We start from the raw sequence: 19538 nt of genomic DNA, 5'->3' as shown, positions 1-19538 counted from the left end.
CCTTCTGCAGTCAGTATTTGCTCGGGTGTCACTTTGACAGTGGAACTTGTGAAGTTTGGGCTCCGTTCCATTTCATTTAGCGTAGTTGTGAGGTACACCGTTCGTGTGTTCGTGTTGTATCAGTCGCGTGTTCTCCCCATGTCCACCCGTTTGTGCCCACTTTTCCATCCCTCCCCTCCTCCATGTGTGCTACCCGTGCCTGACATCAATTACGTGCCACGCGGCACGTAACAATGCCCAAGTCTACACACCAATAACAGTTGGGCCAAAAATAACCCAAAATGGGTGAAAAGGGGATACAACCCAAAAAGTTTGGTTAAATGAATAAATTAATCTGACACATATTTTGGGTTTAATAATAATATGTTAATAATAATAATAAAAAAAACGGATTGGTTAATTTTTGTTCATTATTCAATTAACCGAAAAAGTTGAGTCAAATGAATAACCCACAAAACAACCCAAAACAAACTAACATTAACACATTTAAATAATTCTAAGTTGGATCTAATTATTTTTGAAAAAATTCTATTGGGTTATTAAATTAACCCCAAAAGTTTTTTAAACTCAATAACCCACAAACAACCCAACAGATTATTGTTGTTGTTTTTTGTTGTTGTTGTTTTTTTTTGGGGGGGGGGGGGTATTAATTTAATTTGACCCAACTTCTAGTGTTAAAAAAACTCAAAAAGTTGGGTGGGTCAGGCCATTTTTGACCCAATTTAATTTGGGTATTCATTTAATACAAAAAGTTGTGTGAAATAAATAACACCCCCGGCCCCTCCAACCTACCCCACCCCCGCAAAAATGGGTTGCTTTGCGGACTATTAATTTAATGTGACACAACGTTTGGGTTAAACAACCCAAAAAGTTGGGTCGGTCCATTTTTGACCCAATTTAAGCTATTTTTGACCCAACTGTTTTGACCCAACTGTTAGAGTGTACCACTAATCGACGCTAAATCAGTAAAATAAAAAAAAATAAAAAATGTTAGTGTTCCCCATGTTTTTTTTAAACCAATATTTATTTATTTATTTATTACTGTGTACACTCACTGTAATGCCCTCGCATGTTGAAAAAGAGAGCCACAGTTGCAGTTTCAAGTGCTTATTATTTTATAACAGTAAAACACAAACACATGCAGAGCCCACTCACAAAATGGCGGAGGTCGGCCACAGCTCACACCAAGAAACTCACTCCACCACTAGCCCCCCACCCCCCTTATGAAGGCACATGCATGCAAACAAATGCTACAATATGTATAGCTTATGCTTGCAATTTAAGTTTACAAGTTGTCATTAATATTGTACTCTACATTTATTTATTTTTTTTACTGCTTTTTCGGGGGGGGGGGGAAATCAGCAGTGTTCAACTACATTTACCATGAGTTTAAAAATAGGTTTTAAGTTAGGGTTACAAATAAGGCTTTCAGGTGAAATTTCAGGATGAACCGAAAATGCCTTAGCCTTTGTTAATTGAACTTTATTTGTCCTTCTGTAAACATTGTCATGCATACATGCACTTTTTTTTGGCACATCTTGCTGTCTAGCAAGGAGCCGAACAGCAAAATTCACGTGAGTTTGCTGCATGACAATTTCCAAGGACGTCCCCTTGTCTTTCAGTAACTTGGCCCATTGTAGTGCATTCTGGGTTCATCCTGGGTTGTCACCTGAAAGTCAGATATCCGTGACAGCAAATGCATGTCATCAATATAAAACAATCCAATGAAAAAAGTGCTGCAGTAACATAACACTACTCCTCAAAGTTTTCAGTGACATTTTAGGCCATTGTCAGCTTTGTAGTTAAGAGTCTGGGGGGGAAGGTATTTTTCCAGTTTCCAGTATAAAATAATGTAGAAAGTTTGATGGGCAGCACAGTAGTAGAGCGGTTCACACGTGTGCTTCACAGTTTTGATTAGTGTTGTTCCGAAACCATTTTTTGGCCCTCGATACCGATTCCGATATCCAGTTTTGCAGTTTAGGCAGATGCAATACTGTTCCGATACCTGGCTTGTTGTTTTTTTTAACATGAAAAAGCTGCCTTGTCATTGGTTCAGAGCATTCAAGGGCCAATAGGAGGTCCTAGCTTGGCATGCAGTGAACACGTCACACATCAGTGAATGTTGTGCACAAGTAAAACACAAGATACTGCATCCAAAGTCCTATCTTAGCGTCGGAAATAATAGTATCGGCATGTTACTTGTTAGTACTTGCCGATGCCGATACCACTGTTTTCATGCAGTATCGGGGCCTCTGCCGATACCGTTATCGGTATCGGAACAACACTAGTGCTGATGTTCTGGATTCAAATCTCAGCTCATGCCCGTGTAGTTTGCATGTTGCAATACTATACAATCTAAAATTTACAATATATATTAATTTACAAATATAGTGTCAATTATTCTCATCATTATTGAGAGAATTTTTTTTTTAACATCAAGAGACCTCAGCCTCACATAACATACACTTACCATTTCTTTGATGGCATGACTGTTCCCATCATTTCTTTACTTATGTAAATAAAATGTATCATTGCCTCAAGCGAGTTTGCAAATACATAAAAAATACAGTTTTTGAACATCAATGTGATATTTCTTTAAACTTTCCTGAACCATGGAGGAACTTTGAGCCCTTCATAGCTAAAAGAATGAATTATGACATAATTGTTTAGCACTTTATATCAATCATATTGTATATTTTGAACATTTTTTCTTAAACGTATGATGATGTTAAAAATATATATTTATAATAAAGAAGTTTAATAATAACTGATGTGTCATTTTTGTTCACACCTGCACAGATAATGTATTGAGCATATTTCTTCGCTACAACACAAAATGAAAATTGATTATGTAACTATGATCCCCATTTTTTACGAGTTACGTTAGGAAATGAAACTTCAAATATGCTTGATGTCTCCAAGCTATCTCGGCAGACACGAATGTTCGGCGACATCGTAATCATACAGGCAGTTTGCTTTAAGTGCAATGAAACATGATGGCAACTCTAATGGCCTTTTGGGCCTTTTAAAAATAAAAGAGCATCAGTTGCAAATATGGTAACACACTTTGCTTTGTGTCCTTTTTGTTCAGAGCAGGTGCCCCTTCCCTTTTCCGTGTGGATGTTTTTGGCGCCTCCAATGCCAGTTTCAGTCTAAAGTGTAACTCATGAGTCAGACTAAACTTTCCCAAGGATGACACATGGTCACTGAAAATATAAAATTTAGCTGAGTAAAACACTGAAAGTGAAAACTGCAATATGTTCGTAATACTGAGTAAAATACATGATTTAATAAATAAATAAATTATATTTACTGAGGGAAATACATAAACAGCATTTCATGCTTGTAACAACACAGACAAAGGAAAATTATGATAATGATACAGTCTAGTGCGTTTGTGTTATCTGCATGCCGCTGACTTGAACTAAAAAGTGTATATTAAAACACACACTTCAAAAGCTCATATCATATTCATAACTGGATATGAGGAGGCTTTCACATGCAAGCCCCCATGTGATATTGCACACCAGCATGCATGTATATAAAGTGTCGTTTAGTCAAATATTTGAGCACAAAGGAATATTAATGTACTTTTTAAACCATACATATCACTTTTAGCATTATTAGTACACTTTCTTTCTTCAGGCCACCACAACATGAGCAATTTTGTAGATTTGGATTTGAGATTACACGCACGCACATTTTTAATGACATCCCGTTCTATGTATTAATTGTTTGTGAGTGAGAAAGTGAAAAACAAAACAAAATGTCAAACTTTCATCACACAGAGAGACTTCCTGGACGCTTGTAAGTGTGTGACATTTTCGTCACTATTGTAACGCCTCGCTTTTTATTAGCTCTAAATAAATGTTTGTTTGTTTGTTTGTTTTTTAAGAAGCTCTGCCTCAGAGGATATTTTTACATTCCAGTTTTAAAAACATTAAAGGTCTTGGTCCGTAATTCTGAAACATTTCTAGTTAGTTAGAAGAGTTTAATAACGACGCAAAAAAATATGCGTTTAAAGGCTCGTTGTAAACGATTCAAGGGAAAATTATAGCCTAATTTTTGTAATTTATGAAGTTTATACTGACGTTATTTTTTGTTCGTTTCTGTCATTTAAGAATCCTTTTTTTCTTTTGATTTTTGTGAGAGCTGCGCGGTTTGTGCGCATCACAGGTACATATAATAACTTTAAGCGTGTTTTGAAGTTTCCCTCAACGCATTATTTCAAATGCGCCACGAATGCGCATTTCAAACCTCATAAATATTTACGGTTATTCAATTTAAAAATGCCCAAAGTCTTATAGTAAATATCGCGCGGCGGTATATTCTAGACATTTATTTTCCAAGTGCAGGGGTCTTTTTGTACAGTTATATTTCCCCCTTAACAGCAAACAGTATCCATTTTGTTCGTCGAAGGGCCGTTGAAAATAACCACACTTGATTTCCTTTACCTGCACCCATTTATTAACGTTTAAAATCGCCGTATTATTATTTTTTTGTTTTTGTTTTTTAAACGGTCTCACGTTTGACTCATTCGAGAGGGTGAAACAAGTTAAATTACTTTTACAACAACCAAAAAAAAAGAGGCCGTGTTAATATTTACACTAAATAGGGATAGTAAGGTCAAAAGCGTTGGTTTAAAAAAACACATTGTGCTCATATAGGCCTATAAGTGTTTTTAATAAAGAAATCATTGTGAAACACGATGAGGAATAAAGCTGGGATACGTAAAGGAAAAAAGCAGAACGCTCCTCTAACATTTACTAAACATTCCTAATCATAATTTATAGTAGATAGGGGTAAAATACAAATAAATAACTCTATGTTGGGCCAAAAAGTGATAAATTTCTGCGTGGTATTTTGGTGATCATTGGCATAAATGTGAGTGTTTTTTGTTGTTGTTTTTTTATTTTATAAAAACAAACAAAAATCAAGGCAAGACGGTGGTTGAAGATTTTAAGTATATAATAAATAATACAAGTTATATAAATAATCGTATAAATAGTAAAAGTTATATTTAAAAAATATATATATATGTCGGGGGAATAACAGACATTGGTATAAAAACTCGGGCAGACATTCAAGGTTGAAAAAAGGGGATTAGTCGCCATCTCGTGGATGAGAAAGGAACTACTACTACTACTAAAGCAACAACACACGCGGAATATCATGACGTCACATTATTGGCAGCATTTGCGGTGGAGTGGAGTTTGTTCCACAAAGACATGCTGCACCCAACCTGTGGGTAAAAAAAAATCTGTAACTGACTTCTCAATTATTGTTATGAATGTGATTGTTATTATGATGATGATACTTTTATTGCTTGCATAATCAGCTCTGCAACAACCACAGCCTCAATCAGAATCATCTTGACAAGGAATTTGATTCCGGTAGCATGTCACTGTAGTAAATACATTACTGTATAACAAAATGTATCATTATCATTATCAATAATGACACATTAGTCTAATATTAGGACTCTGTTTAAAGAAAACAAAAGGGCATCAATAGCACCACACCCACAAACTGGAGTGAGCCAGAGAGAGTAAAGAATGCAATACAAGAGAGCATTGCTAGTGTGAGAATATACACAGCTAAGGTATTTAAAACAACAACAACAACAACAACAACAACAACAACAACAAAATGAAAGATGAGCCAAAATTCCCATCACTATGTAGACTTTTTATACGCCTTAATCTATGCTGCTGTTTTGGGTAGCAACATAATCCAAACAGACTGAATTATTTAATGCTCAAGTAGAAACAAGAGCATCAATAAACTGAGAAAATCTCATTTATTACAATTTTTTTAACTCCTACAAGGAAAGGGGAGGTGTCAAATTCGGAGTAAGGCGTTTATTTTGTTCAAATAACTAATTCAACTAATTGAAGTAAGGCATCAATTAGTTTCAGGGGTATGTACCATATTCCTGTGGCTTACAGCAGCTAATTGCGAGTGTTCTCATTTCATATTTGTGCATTTGACTCTTTGTCTCGTTCAATTATTGGCTGAACACTGCATCTGTTATTGTGTCTCCCCTTTTTCACATGTGAGTGCTTAAAGGCCTTTTCACACTGCACTTAGTTTTCTTGGCATTCGCCGCTGGGTAGCACACAAAGATGACAGCGACCCTGTGCAAGTTTTGCTCATATTTGGAAGTGCTAGCAAACCAGGAAGTAAAGGGAGGCTTTTTTCTTAGCATTGTGAAATCACTCCGCCACTCTTTTTTTTAGATTATGGTAAAAATAATAATATTGTTTACATCTTTAATCTCTCTCACTGCTGCACAAAGTGCATGCAGGAAGCTGAGAAATAAGATGAAAAGAGCATGTAAGAAAAATATGAGTGTCTTAGTCATCTGATAACAGCACAGTCATAAGTGTGTGTGTGTACGTGTAAAAAGAAAAGGTACAACAGAATACACATGCCCACGCAAAATTCTAATCCAAGTCATACAGTCATTATGAAATGGAATCAAATGTATTGTCATTGCACATGTCACGAGTACAGAGCAATGAAATTTACCATGAGAAATAAAATACGTCTCAAAAAACATTAACCAACTGAGGGAGACGAAACAGGAAGCCTGAAGGGTTGCCAAGCAGCGCCCCGATTGATCAGATGAAAAAGAATAGTAAGGAAGGAAGGGTCGTTTTTACGTCTCATAAAAACAGATCAATAAAGTTTTCTTCAACCCTTCTAAATGTGCATTTGCAGACTTGATTTTGGAAAAAGATTTACTATTAGCAAAACAATGTTGTTGGCGAGTTATCCCAAAAATATCAGCATGGATGTGGAGTGCCCCATAATTGGGTTCGCCTTGGACCGACAAATGACTAAATACACCCGATTATTATACAATACAATGTGAGCAGTTATAACACATAATATGTGACATTATTTAGTTGCCATGGCAATGTAGTCAACAAACAACATTGGCTACACGAAAAGGAGGAAGCATTTATTTTACCTTGCAGTAAAAAAGGTAGAGTTCGCCAGTCGGCTCATATTTGGAAGTGCTAGCACTGGTGGGGTGGCGGGGTGCTGGGGGTGGGGGGTGTCTGGGGGCTTGGGGGCCTGGGGCTGGGTTGGGGTGGATGGGGGGGTCGTGTGGGGTGCGGGGGTTGTGGGCCGGTGGGGTGCCTGGCGGGCCTGCAGTGCCCCATCCTGCTGCGTTGGGTCGGGGGCGCGGGCCATGTTGGGGTGGGGGGCGCTCCTGCTCCTGGGTTTGCTCTCCGGCCGGTGGCCCTGGCGGGGCCCGGGGGTCATCCTTTGGCGCTGCCGCGGCCTGGGGGGCCCTGAGGTGTTGCGCTTGCTCTGTCCTGGCAGGGGTCGACGGCTCCCCTCTTTGGTGGAGATTTTCATGCATGCCAGATCCACCACACCAGCATCTATCGAAACTCAGACACATTCTACTTCCTCCTCAGGTCATTGAATCGGTGGAGGCTGGTGTCTGTGGATCTCACTCGGCTTCGTCTGTCCTTCCTTTCCTCAGTCTCTCCTTCGGTCTCTTGAGGTCTCCCTGATTATTTTTTTTTGGGGGGGGATTTGTTGGAATTTAGATGTTTCTGGGGTTGGGGAAGAATTCTGGTGGGTGGCCCGGTGGGTGGTGTCTGGTCGGTGCTAGATTTCACTTTCCTTTGTTTTCTTTGGTCCCCTCGGGTCTCCTGACGGCGGTGTGGTATGGGATTTTTTTTTTTGGGTGAGCTAACAAATACACGCACGCACGCACGCACATACACATACTCACCCACATACAATATATATATATATATATATATATATATATATATATATATATATATATATATATATATATATATATATATATATATATATATATATATATATATATATATATATATATAATTAAAAATTAAAAACAGCAGTGATGATGACATTACCGAATGAACAATACTGAGTTCTTTAGAAGAGAAAAAAAAGAAGAAAAAAAAAGGTCATACAAATTAACAAAAAATATTTAAATAAATAATGCACTTTGTAAATAAATACATTTTTTAAATGAATACGTTTCCATAAAAAAAAATTTAAACTACCTATCAATAGTAATACAATAATATTACAAAAATGAATACTATTAAAATATACCGCAAAAAATAGTTAAATACAAATGAAACAAAATATATTTAAATAAAGAATTCATAATTTTCTTTAAACAATCAATAATTACAAATAAATGTAAGTAACTGTAACTACTGATTTAAAAAAATTATTTTAAAAATATACAACTCGATTAAACAATTAAACTTAAAATATTTAAATTTAATTTTAAAAAAATAACTAAAATATCAAATATATTTTACAACAAATATTTAAAAAAAATACATGTTAAATTATGCAGATTTGATTTTTAATAAAATTATTTAAAATTACAATTTTAAATGAACTTACTAAAACACTGCACGTCTTTACTAAACTCAATAACCATTAATAATGTATTTAAATAAACAATGTACAATTCACTCCACAACTAAAAAGCAAAACGTAATTTCAACAAAACTCGTTCTAAGTATGATGCAGTACAATCATCATATGAATACAGAAACGCATCAAGACTCCATTTTGTGCTTTTTTCATTTTTTTATTTTTTTTTATTGAGTATTAGTTGTCATTGTGGTGCCACCTCCAGCGCAGGAAGAAGCTTTCAAGTAATGTCACAAGTATTTTGTCTACCAGGCAACACAAGCCACTGACTCATCTGTGTCCTAACCCTCCCACATGCCTCCACCCACTTACTTACTTTCTTTCTTTCTTTCTTTCTTTCTTTCTCTCTCTCTCTCCTCACTCCCTCCCCCCTCTCTCTCCTCCCCCCTCCCTCCCTCCCCCCCTCTCTCTGTCTCTCTCCCTCCCCTCCCTCCCCCCTCTCTCTCTGTCTCCCCTCCCTCCCTCCCTCTCTCTCTCTCTGTCTCTCTCCTCCCCTCCCTCACTCTCCCTCCCTCTCTCCCTCCATCTCCCCCTCCCTCTCCCTCCCTCCATCTCCCTCTACCTCCTTCCCGCTCCATCCCTCCTTCCCTCCCCCCTCCCTCTCCCCCTCCACCCCCCTCTTCTTCCCCCCCTCCCTCTCCCCCTCTTTTCTAACAGATGTGCTGCTTTTAATATCATGATATGATGATGACGATATTGTGGCAGTTTTAATATCGCGATTTCACAATATTGTCGTTATCGTTACATCCCTAGAAATAACATTCTAGTCCAATTTTACTTGGATGGACAACTGACAGCCTTTGCCTTTGAGTGTCAAGTCAAGTTTATTTATATAACTGTTAATCCCCTAAAAACACACCCCTCAATTCATTTTCAAGAAAAAAAAGAAATACATTGAAATTAAGAAAATAAATGGCATGTGTTTAAATCTTTTCCCCCAATTTTATTTCATTTTTTTGTTTGTGTTTTTTTTTTTTTTTTTCAGGAGTTGTTTATTCCCTGGTCTTCAGCGTTTTTGAAAAATGTGTTGGGGTTTACTAAAAAATATATATACACAGTACATTTTCCCAATGCATTTTATGGGGCGTCAATTATGTGTGGATGTTCGCTATTTGTCATATATCTGGTTAAGTGTGTTTGCCCCCCGCCCAGTATCACCCCATCATTTCAGTTACTCAAGCCTGTTATATGTTATCTGGCTCATCCAGCATTGGTATCAAACATTAATTTAGCTATTTTTTGCTTAAATAGGTTAATTTAATTGCATAAATTTATTTCAACACTATCACATTAAATTCAATAAGGTAAGCAGAGTTAGCACAGATTAGCATACTGATAAGAGGAACATTTCAACAACTTCACTGAACATTTTAGCATTTGTGTTTGTGTTTTAACATCTTGGTCATGAAGTGCTGCCTCCATGAGTGAAAATGCAATCACATTATTATGGGTATTCACTACATGATGATGGATATAGCTAAATTAGCCACCACGGGCTAATTAGGAACAGCTTGGCTTAGTGCAAGGCCGTTCATTTGCAGCCAGGATTAATTCTATAAAAGTTTACAATAATCATACAAACTGGGGGGTGGATATATTGATTGAAGAAGGTTGCAGTTACCAGAGTAGTTTTACATTGAAGCCTATCCCAGCTGAAGCAGGTTAAACCATGGAATGGTCGCCGGTCTATCACAAGACATGTTTAAGACAAACAAGCATTCACAGTCACACCTGTGTGACAGCGCTTCACTATACAATGATTCTTCTATGCTCTGCTTGTACGTCTTAACATCGATGCTTATTTCCATTAGCCCATATATGGCGTTTCACATTATAAGTTAGCATTAAGCTATCACAGTTTCAACAAACAATTTTAAGTACACAGATACTAGAAAGAGGACACATCGTTCTGAGAATGCACATCTACCAGTAGCCCTGCTGACATCACTGATCACATGACCTCGTCCAAAAAACACAGCTTCACCTTTTTGGGAGCATCCCTTTCGGAATAACGCAACCAAAATACAACAACCCGGACAAATTGAGCTGAGACGGACCGCCAAACCACTTCCAGATGCCTGTCTATGATAAAGTTCGGACAAAAGTGGATTTTCGGGTGATTTTCACTCACCGTTTCCGCCTCTTCATCTTCTTCTTGTTCTTCTTGAGTGGAGGTGCCTCACTTAAGCCTGAGAGAGTTTGAAAGAAAAAGAAGAGAGAGAAGGAATGTTTTAATCACTTCAAGGGAGGCGAGTCATCTTCCCACGCACACATAGCATCAACATCCCACACACACAATGAGTGTCCCAGAGACTTGGAGGGCAGAGAGGGGGATGAGATCATGGCTACAACGGAGGAGAGAAGGGAAAGAATGGAGAGAACCTGAAGATGAGAGGAGGAAAGAATGAAGCAAATGAACAGTGCGGTTCAAGCTGAGTCATCTCCAACTTCCTCAGATGCACATCACCCCTCCCCTCACCCACACCCGCTTTCGACTTGTGAAGTTGTGTGCGTGTACATGTCATGAGAAAAAAACGAAGATGAGTGTGTGATTCCATGCACAAGAGAGCAAACAAAACCGCTTCCTTTTTCCCAGGGATCCCAGGAGACGGGGACTTTTCTTGTCCATCTCTGGGGACCAAATGGAAGTTTTGGTTCACATGCCATACAGTGGAAATGCAATGCATGCTGGGAAGATGCATTTCTCAACACCAAATGGAAATCATTTCAGGGTCCTGGTCCAGGGGTGTCTAAAGTGCGGGCCAGGGGCCATTTGCAGCCCACTGTGAATTTATTTTTAATGCCCCGCCACATATTCTAATAATAAAATTACACACTGCCAGAATCAGCATGTTACAAGAAGTAAGATACACACTTATGATTTTTATTTTTACATTTATAAAGTTGAACATTACAAGATATCGCACTTTCTATCTTTTATTATTTTTTATTGAAATTGTTACATGATTTATTTTATTTAAAATTATAAATGAAATTCAGTGTGACAAAGAAATCACAGTTTTCATTAAACACTATTAGTTTGATGTTACAAGATATACATTTTGTAATTATTTTGTAAAAAAAAAAACGTTTTCTTAAAAAAGTATCCTATTGAATGTTAAGAGACATCATTTTTTTAAATTCAAATGTAAAAAAACAACATATAAATAACATTTAAAATTAGATTTGCAAAAAAAATCTAAAAAAAAAGAATTTTCAACTAAAATGGAATTGTACAAAAAAAACAAGATTTTATTTTTTACTTACAAGTTCGAGAAAAAAATTGTCACTCAACGTTATTTATTTAAAAAAAATTTTGACTGAATGTTCGGGGAAAAAATCAAAATGTAAAAATGATATTTTGTATGGAAAAAAATTAGTTTAGATTTGTCAGATATTTTTAATTTAGAAAAATGTTTTACATTTTGAAGTACAGGTCTCTTGGTCTCTTTTTCTTATATCACAATAACCTGGCGTTTGAACAGGGGTGTGTAAACTTTTTTTTTTTTATTCAGTCTGTAACTTTGTGACCTGGTATGCCATGTTTTTTTACTATATGTATTATTTCCATGTAATGTATTTATTTCCATTGTGAGAGGTGGCTATTATCACAACAACAACAAAAATGTCGAGAGGAGCCGCCACATAATCAAAAGACGTAACATTAACATTCATTCATTCAGTCATGTGGCTGAGCCTGTTGTGGTAAAAGTGTCCTTGCCACTCAAAACACTCAAATAATTTTATTTTTCACTGAAGAGATGAATAGGAATCCATTCCAGCTTGCCACTAAGAATGTTTTTCATAAGAAAAATAGTACTCTGTAATATAACAACAAATACGATTAATTATATACTGTAATTACATAGAATATAAGAAAATTTAACAGTTTTAGACCCTTTTTTTGTTGTTGCTTCAATTCAATTCCTTCTGGTGTGCAGCTTGGCCAACTGGGGGCAGTATAATACGAACATGTCTATAGATAGAGCCGTTCAACACTCAACATTGCAAATGTCGACCTGACTGACATATTGTTTGCTTGTTTGTTTTTTTAAACTGCTGCTTGTTGTGAAATGAGTCAGGTTGGGTTCACTGCCACCCTACAGCACTTGCATCAAGTTTTTGCTTGCAAACAAATACAAAAAAATAATAATAATCATAAATGTTGAAATGTCTAGAAAAGTCAGATCATGACACCCACCGCTGTATTTTCATCCCATCTCCAGAACGCTCTGTCTGCTTCCTGACATTTTCTGAGCAGTCTGAGAGTGTGTGAACGTCATGAGTCAGGCTCAGAAGGATCTGACTCAGCTTCTCCACAGTCTAAACAATTTTAGTCTCCCAGGTGACATGGATACGGGGCCTTTGTGTTTCTAATTAGACCACACACATGTCTCACAAAGTTTTACGGGATCTGTGTGAACTTATGTCATATCTGTGTGTGTATGTGCTTGTGGTCTAATGGGATGATGTGTGTGTGTGTGGGGGGGGGGGGGGGGGGGGGGTTGAGCGCGCGCGTGTGTGTCCTGATTCTGACCACCAAGCGTGATTTTCAAAGGTGAGAAAAATATTTATCAATTCAGTGAGTCAACACATGGATTTGTTTCATATATATATATCAATCACATACTGTACCATATGTGCCTTAAAGTCTGCTATCTTAATGCTAAAGCATAATGGGAAACACCATAGACCAGCTAACAAATAGCGTCTATGTAGCAGTGTTATAACATTTCAAGGAATTTGATCACAAACAGTCCATCAACACATGCAGATAGAAAAAACAATACTCACAGGCATATATTCTTTATCCTCTGCGAGGAACATTTAACGATACTGCGGCTTACTCAGTCACCTACAGTAGTTTTGAATTCGTCCTTGTCTGACTGCATGAGTATGTATGTATAATACTGCCACCCAGTGGTCAAGGTGGGCACATGACAAGGAGCTGCAATTAATTAATCTTGATACACAAACAGTTTCATTCTTTACATTCAGGACACGATGGAGAGACTACGTCTCTCGGCTGGCCTGGGAACGCCTTGGGATCCCGTCGGAGGAGCTGGCTGCAGGGCTGGGGAGAGGGAAGTCTGGGCTTCCCTGCTAAAACTGCTGCCCCCGCGACCCGACCCCGGGAAAAAAAACAAAAAACGGATGATTAAAAACCTTGCTGCATAAGGAAACAAGTGCAAATCTTCAAAAATACCGTGTGTGCGTGTTTGTGTGTGCGGGGGTGTGTGTGCGTGTGTGTGTGCGAACCAAGCCCTGCCAGATTCTCACCAATCTCACATAGTCTTCGCTTTACACATCCAAACCAATCAATACAACCAGCCGACAGCATCGACCAATCAATAGCGCTTATTCCCAAGAGGGGGCAGGACTTCAAAAGTACAATTTGACAAGTGCGGTAATTCAAGACTGCGCATGCGTAACATGCGATATGGCAAAAAAATATTTTGTGTACTACTCCTAGGAGACGAAATACATGACTACAACTTTTCATTGTCCTAATCTGATTCTCAAAATAAGTTACTTTGTGGTCAAGAAGTACACAACTACATTTGATATCACTTAACTGTCATTAAAACTTAAAACTCCACGAGAGGATTGAAAATGAGTTGCTTCAATTAATTAAATCATAAAATTATTTAATCGATACATAATTCACTAGAAATTACGTAAACTGGAAAGATGAGATTCTTTTTTTTCTTTAAAGATGTATTTTCCATTTTGTACAGCAGATGGCTGCAGAGCATTCAAAGGACGTAATTTTCCTACTTTGCCACCGAGTGGCGCTTAAGGACAGCTTTTAAAGTAGTATGTTATTGCCACACACTTGATTTGCATGGTTTGCATACTGTGGGATTTTAATAAAATAATTAGGCTGTAATGTTCGAATTTTAACCCCAATATGCATATTGTTACATTCATATAATGAGAATCACTCACGCTGTAAATGGGGACTTTTAGATTCAGGTGTGATCATGAAGTGGCTTGTAAACATAAAAAAAATGCTGAAAAAATAATAATTGTGTAACATATATGCATATGCAAATATTCCATATTCTAGCAAAAAAAAAAAAACCTTGAAACTTTTGAAATATGATATGTATGTGTGCTCAATGCAAATACTGACGGATCACCTTCAGCATAATGTCCTCTCCAGTGTAGCTCCCTCAATGTATGTTTGATGTGCAATGACATGTTACGAGCCAAAAGTTGCACATGCAACAAGATAGTATCATTGAAATTGTGAGATGTGATTGAATCAGCCATAATAAGCAAGATTTTTTTGCAAGAGAGTGCTTGACTTAACCAGTAAATGAGCTTGTTTGACATTGTTAATTTCACTGTTTGTTTACGTTTTATTTGAAACTATGTGTACATGCAAATTCCTGCTTAAATCAGACATGGTGAGATACCTTAAATTTTAGTAGCTTAAACACTCCCGCTCATTTGAATGAGCACACATAGCATTGTCTGTGCTAAATGCTTCATGGTAATGCAAAAGCAGTCAGAGGCAAAACCTTAGGTAGAGCTTGTAAATGTTATATAAATTTAAGAAAATGGTTTTGTTAAACTTAATCCTTATTTATGGGTTATGCTAAACGGTCCTGTGAATTTTGCGAGTGACCATCATTACAGTAGCGAAGAGCCACACCTCCGTTGGTTTGAATGAGCAAAGTAGCATCATCATAAATGCTATTGCTAACAGACTGAACTCAACCAGGGGAGAGATTTTAGTTATTGTTCTTGTTAAAACTATTGGTACATCCTAATTCATGCTAATGCTAGTTTGACCCATTTGAATGATGGAAATTTGTGCTTAATGCTACATGCTAATGCAGTTCAAACTTAACCATAACAGTTGTTGTTTTTTTAAGGCGAAGCATTTCTTACAAATACAAATATTTAGAATTGTTGATGAACGGGTAAATGTCAATGCTAAATACTACATGCTAATGCTAACAGTCATAACCCAACCACAGGCAAATGTTTTGATAAGTTGTACAATGTTGCTACAAAATGTTAAAGTCAGCGCTTGCTGTTGCTGCTAACTGCTACATGCTAATGATAGCATATGAGAAAGAGGCAAAACTATTAAAAACACTTTCAAACGCTCCTACCTAACAGTTAGAAAAACTAAAAATGCCTTATTGGGGGAAAAAAAGAGGGAAAATTAAAAAAATAATAATATTCCATTACAAAATATATATCAAGATTGGGGTCACAGTAGTAAATTCTGCCTAGCTACAGCTAACAGCGACCAGGAAAATGATGGTGACTGATAAGTAACTATGGTCAAATCCTTAGGTACACACATCGGAACAACACTACTGCAGTGTTGGCGGCACACAGACATCAAGAGGAAGTCTGAGCACAACCAGGAAACTGCTGACACACACACACACACAATGTTGTCAAAAAACAATACTTGTTTAAATAAAGCATGTCTAAATAAAACATGCAAACACACGCAGTTATTGTCCACGTATCTATGACACATTCACACACATCCGGTTAGGGTTTGTGTGGGTGCGTGTATTTGTGTTTAGCCACATAAATGGAGCAAAGTGGGACAAGGAATGCCCACGTGACACGCAGTGTCATTTTGAAAGTCCCTCCACCTTTGCAGTCTTTTGGAGGAGGATTAGTTCAAATACAGTCGGAAAATGTGAACGTCACACCTAGATGAGATGAAGAAAAATATTCATCACTATGAGCTTCATTACGGTGATTCTTGAGTTTGAGTTTTGCTTTACACAATGCAGTCAACTGGGACTTAAGCATGTATTCATTGTGCTTATGAGAGGAGCTACACACACAAGCAACAATTTAGTCTTCCAGGAACTAACACAAATGTTTTTGGAATGTGGGAGGAAGCTGGAGAAAACGTTCGAGATTTGAACCCTGAACTGTGAAGCAGACGGGCTGCTCGGCTACATTGTCTGTTTAAAAAAAAAAAAAAAACATGCATTGGTACATGGATTGTTTGTTCAAGTTGTCACAGAGGCCTTCTTTTTCTTTTTCAATCCCTGTCACAATATCAGATGCACCCTTCTGCTTTGCTGGAAGCTTCTAAGCTCATCCAACTTGTGGATAAAATTCCTGCTCGGCCTTGAGAGGCAGATATCATCACATTCTTTTGATGTTTCGACAGACAAAAAACTACCCTGATGGCTTTGAAAGTAAATCTTGATCAGAGGTTTTCAAATGCCACACTGTCCCCTATGGTCGGATAAAAGTTCAAACAAGCAAAGAAAAAAAAGTAACATTTGAAAACATCTTTTTAATAGACATATCGAACTATAAAAAGTGCCTTTCAGGTCATATTATTAGACAAATAAAGAGGAATGTGGTATACAATTCAAATTCAGATTGAATACCAACTGTAGCTACATAGAAGACTACAAATTGTGTATTTTACTTAGGATAAATATTATTTCAATACAGGAATAAGTGACAATAATCAACTTAAGAAAATCAAAAGAAAACAGGAAATAGAAAATAAAACAATCAATGAATATTCGAAAAGGAGTGAGAAGAAGTAAAACTTATTTACTCCCACCCTTTCTCCTTAAGTGAAAAACATAACTTCCGTCCTTTTCTTACATATACACACTATATGAATTAATACATGTAAACATACACTCATAGCCTAATACATTCGTTTAACACCACATGTACAGTCCCACTTAAATCTACTACTACAGTCTATTTACACAATATAAACGTAAAAAAAGAAAAGAAAAAAGAAAGCAGTCAAACAACCAAAACAAGGAGAGAAAAAACAAACAAACCAAAAAATAGTAACCAAAAAAATAAATAATACAATTATCCCAACACTGACATCCACCCACCCACAAATATGAATGTGAAATAGTCAAACACGTGGGGGAAAGTGCTTTTAAAAAAAACAGGGTGGGTAAATTATGTTATTGTATTGATTTATTTCCAAAAATAGGTTACTTAAAATATGTGTAGACTATTCATGAATCTCATTAAGTAATTGGTTAATTTATTGTATACATAATGGAAGTAGGGGCAAATACAAACTTTTCATAATAATTATGATTAACAAGTATAATACAATTAACTGGGGGAAATCCAATTAAATTACAATTAATATTTATTATGAAAATAAACAATTTTGCATAATTTTTTAAAACCTCTTGTATAGAATAGTGCAAATGTTTGCCTACCCTTTTATCATTTAAATAATATCAACTAAAAATGTTAATGTATGTATTTTGACTGCTGTATTTTGAAGCTGCGACCCACTCAGACGGCAGTTGAGAATCGGATCAGATCTGGCCAATCAGGAGGTATCATCCTCTTGCAAAGTTGTTTTTCTTAAAACGTAAATCAACTTGAAGCTTGCATAGTTGCATATACACTTTTTGTCACTAATAGTCTTTGTTGTTGTTTTTTTGTACTTAAACGCACGACGCTTCCTTTTGCAACACATCTTAAACAAACTAGTTCTTCTTAACCTGAATTATACACTTTCCGACAACGCCTGAATGCAGCATGTCACACAGGGACTTCCTGGCGTTCACACTGCCCTTCTGCTTTAATTATGCGTATCATGTATGCGATGCATTCACTAAACCTTCCCACTGTGTGTTTCATAATGGTGGCGCCAATGAAAAAGAAATAGAAAATCCGGAATGTCACAAGATTCCACGCAGCACTGGCAGTGACGTCACTCCCAGCACAGGGAAGAAGATCAGCTGTGCTGCCTTCAGGTTCCATCCGGACATTTTAGAGCAATGATTTGAAAGTTTCAAACGGAGAAAAGGGGAAGAGGAATGCTGCGCTGTTTCTCACTCTCACTCACACACACTTTCTTATATCACACACACTTGCTTTGAATTACTTTCAAAATTGAACTTACCCAACATCAGCAGAAGTTCTGGGCCACAAACTTTAGCTTTCTTTTTGAAACGCCACATCCGCACACGTAAAGTATTCTCTTCCAACTTTAGCACTGAGGGATTTAAAAAAACACACCGCCTAAAACACTTTTTGGTCATGTTTCCGTCTGCAGAAAATGTCCCCCAGGCAGGCGTCATTCCCATTGAGACTGCTGCAGTTTTCGCAGAGTGCAAGAATCAACTTCTGGTCACACGCCCACAACCTCCTCCACCCACTATGAATGAAAAATGTCATTCATTGGACAGTGTGCTATCATGCGCCCTGAATTAATTTTCTGCCACTTTTATTTATCTGAACGTACTTATTTGTCTGTTTTTAATATACAAACCGGTTTATAAAATAATTGATTGTTGTTTTTTTCCCCCATGTAATTGTGCATAAGGCAAAAAACATTAACTTTTTTTTTTCTAATTATAAAAAATGTATTGCTCTAGAACTGGCAGAATTTGCCACATTTGTTTGACTGGTCACTTGTTGCGAGGCAGTCCCCCCCCCCCAACTTAAAAATACTGACATTATGTAAAATATCATGCAACGCGGCATGAAAAAAAGCACTGTAGACAAAAACCCTAAAGTTGTCTCCAGGATTTTTAGGGTGTTTTACAACTTAAATGTGAAATAGCAATACAGTATTTAAAAGTTCGGAGAAAGTAGTGGTGCATGGTAGTAAACCGTGAGGTACACACATTATTAGTATGGCTAAAGCTGTTTTATTTATTACATGTATTTTTTGAGTCGTCTTCACAACTTCAAGGGCATTTAGCAACTAATAAATAGGAACTTATGTAAAAACATCAGATGCAATAGTGGGGCATAGTGAACCCTGAGATACACCATAAATATGGTAACAGATAACGGTTTTCATATATGTATCTTTGCGATGTCTTTAGGTTTTAAGGCGTCTAACCACTCCAAAATACTGAAAGTAAACTGTAAGCTATGTAAAACAGGGCAAAACTAGTATCTGGGAGTGAGTGTGCACGTGTGTATGCACTTATCTGGCTTCCTCTCGATATGCAGATATTAAAAGTAGCTGTGACTCACAGGCCTCATTTTCATTTTCACAGAGGAAGTCAAAGAAGAAGTGGTGCCAGAAAGGACAAAAAGCGTGCTATGCTTTCTACTTCTTTACAAAAGTGTAGTCACAC

At 37.1% G+C, this 19538-nt stretch overlaps 1 protein-coding gene across 7 annotated transcripts in view; it reads right to left on the bottom strand.

Annotated features, from left to right (window-relative positions):
- LOC147164162 (uncharacterized) overlaps positions 1–18720 on the bottom strand; it is a 73453-nt gene extending 54733 nt beyond the window's left edge. For 2 of the 7 annotated variants that reach the window (XR_015096914.1, XM_086093221.1), the window contains exons 1-2: positions 18350–18720; positions 10583–10640 (exon numbers count right to left, since the gene is read on the bottom strand). Coding sequence is in view for 1 of the 7 variants with exons in the window: in XM_086093221.1 (XP_085949347.1) it covers positions 10583–10640; positions 18350–18533 (242 nt within the window). In the remaining 6 variants the exon portion in view is untranslated. The remainder of the gene's footprint in view (positions 1–10582; positions 10641–18349) is intronic. The other 5 variants (XR_015096917.1, XR_015096915.1, XR_015096913.1 and 2 more) reach the window with 3 other exon arrangements.
- Positions 18721–19538: the final 818 nt, after the last annotated feature.

Source organism: Leptonotus elevatus, chromosome 13 (genome assembly GCF_054856555.1).
Source record: "Leptonotus elevatus isolate MCC_2025b chromosome 13, RoL_Lele_1.0, whole genome shotgun sequence".
Lineage (NCBI taxonomy): Eukaryota > Metazoa > Chordata > Actinopteri > Syngnathiformes > Syngnathidae > Leptonotus > Leptonotus elevatus.
The sequence above is the reverse complement of the archived record's forward strand: the minus strand, read 5'-3'. Positions and strand labels throughout refer to the sequence as shown.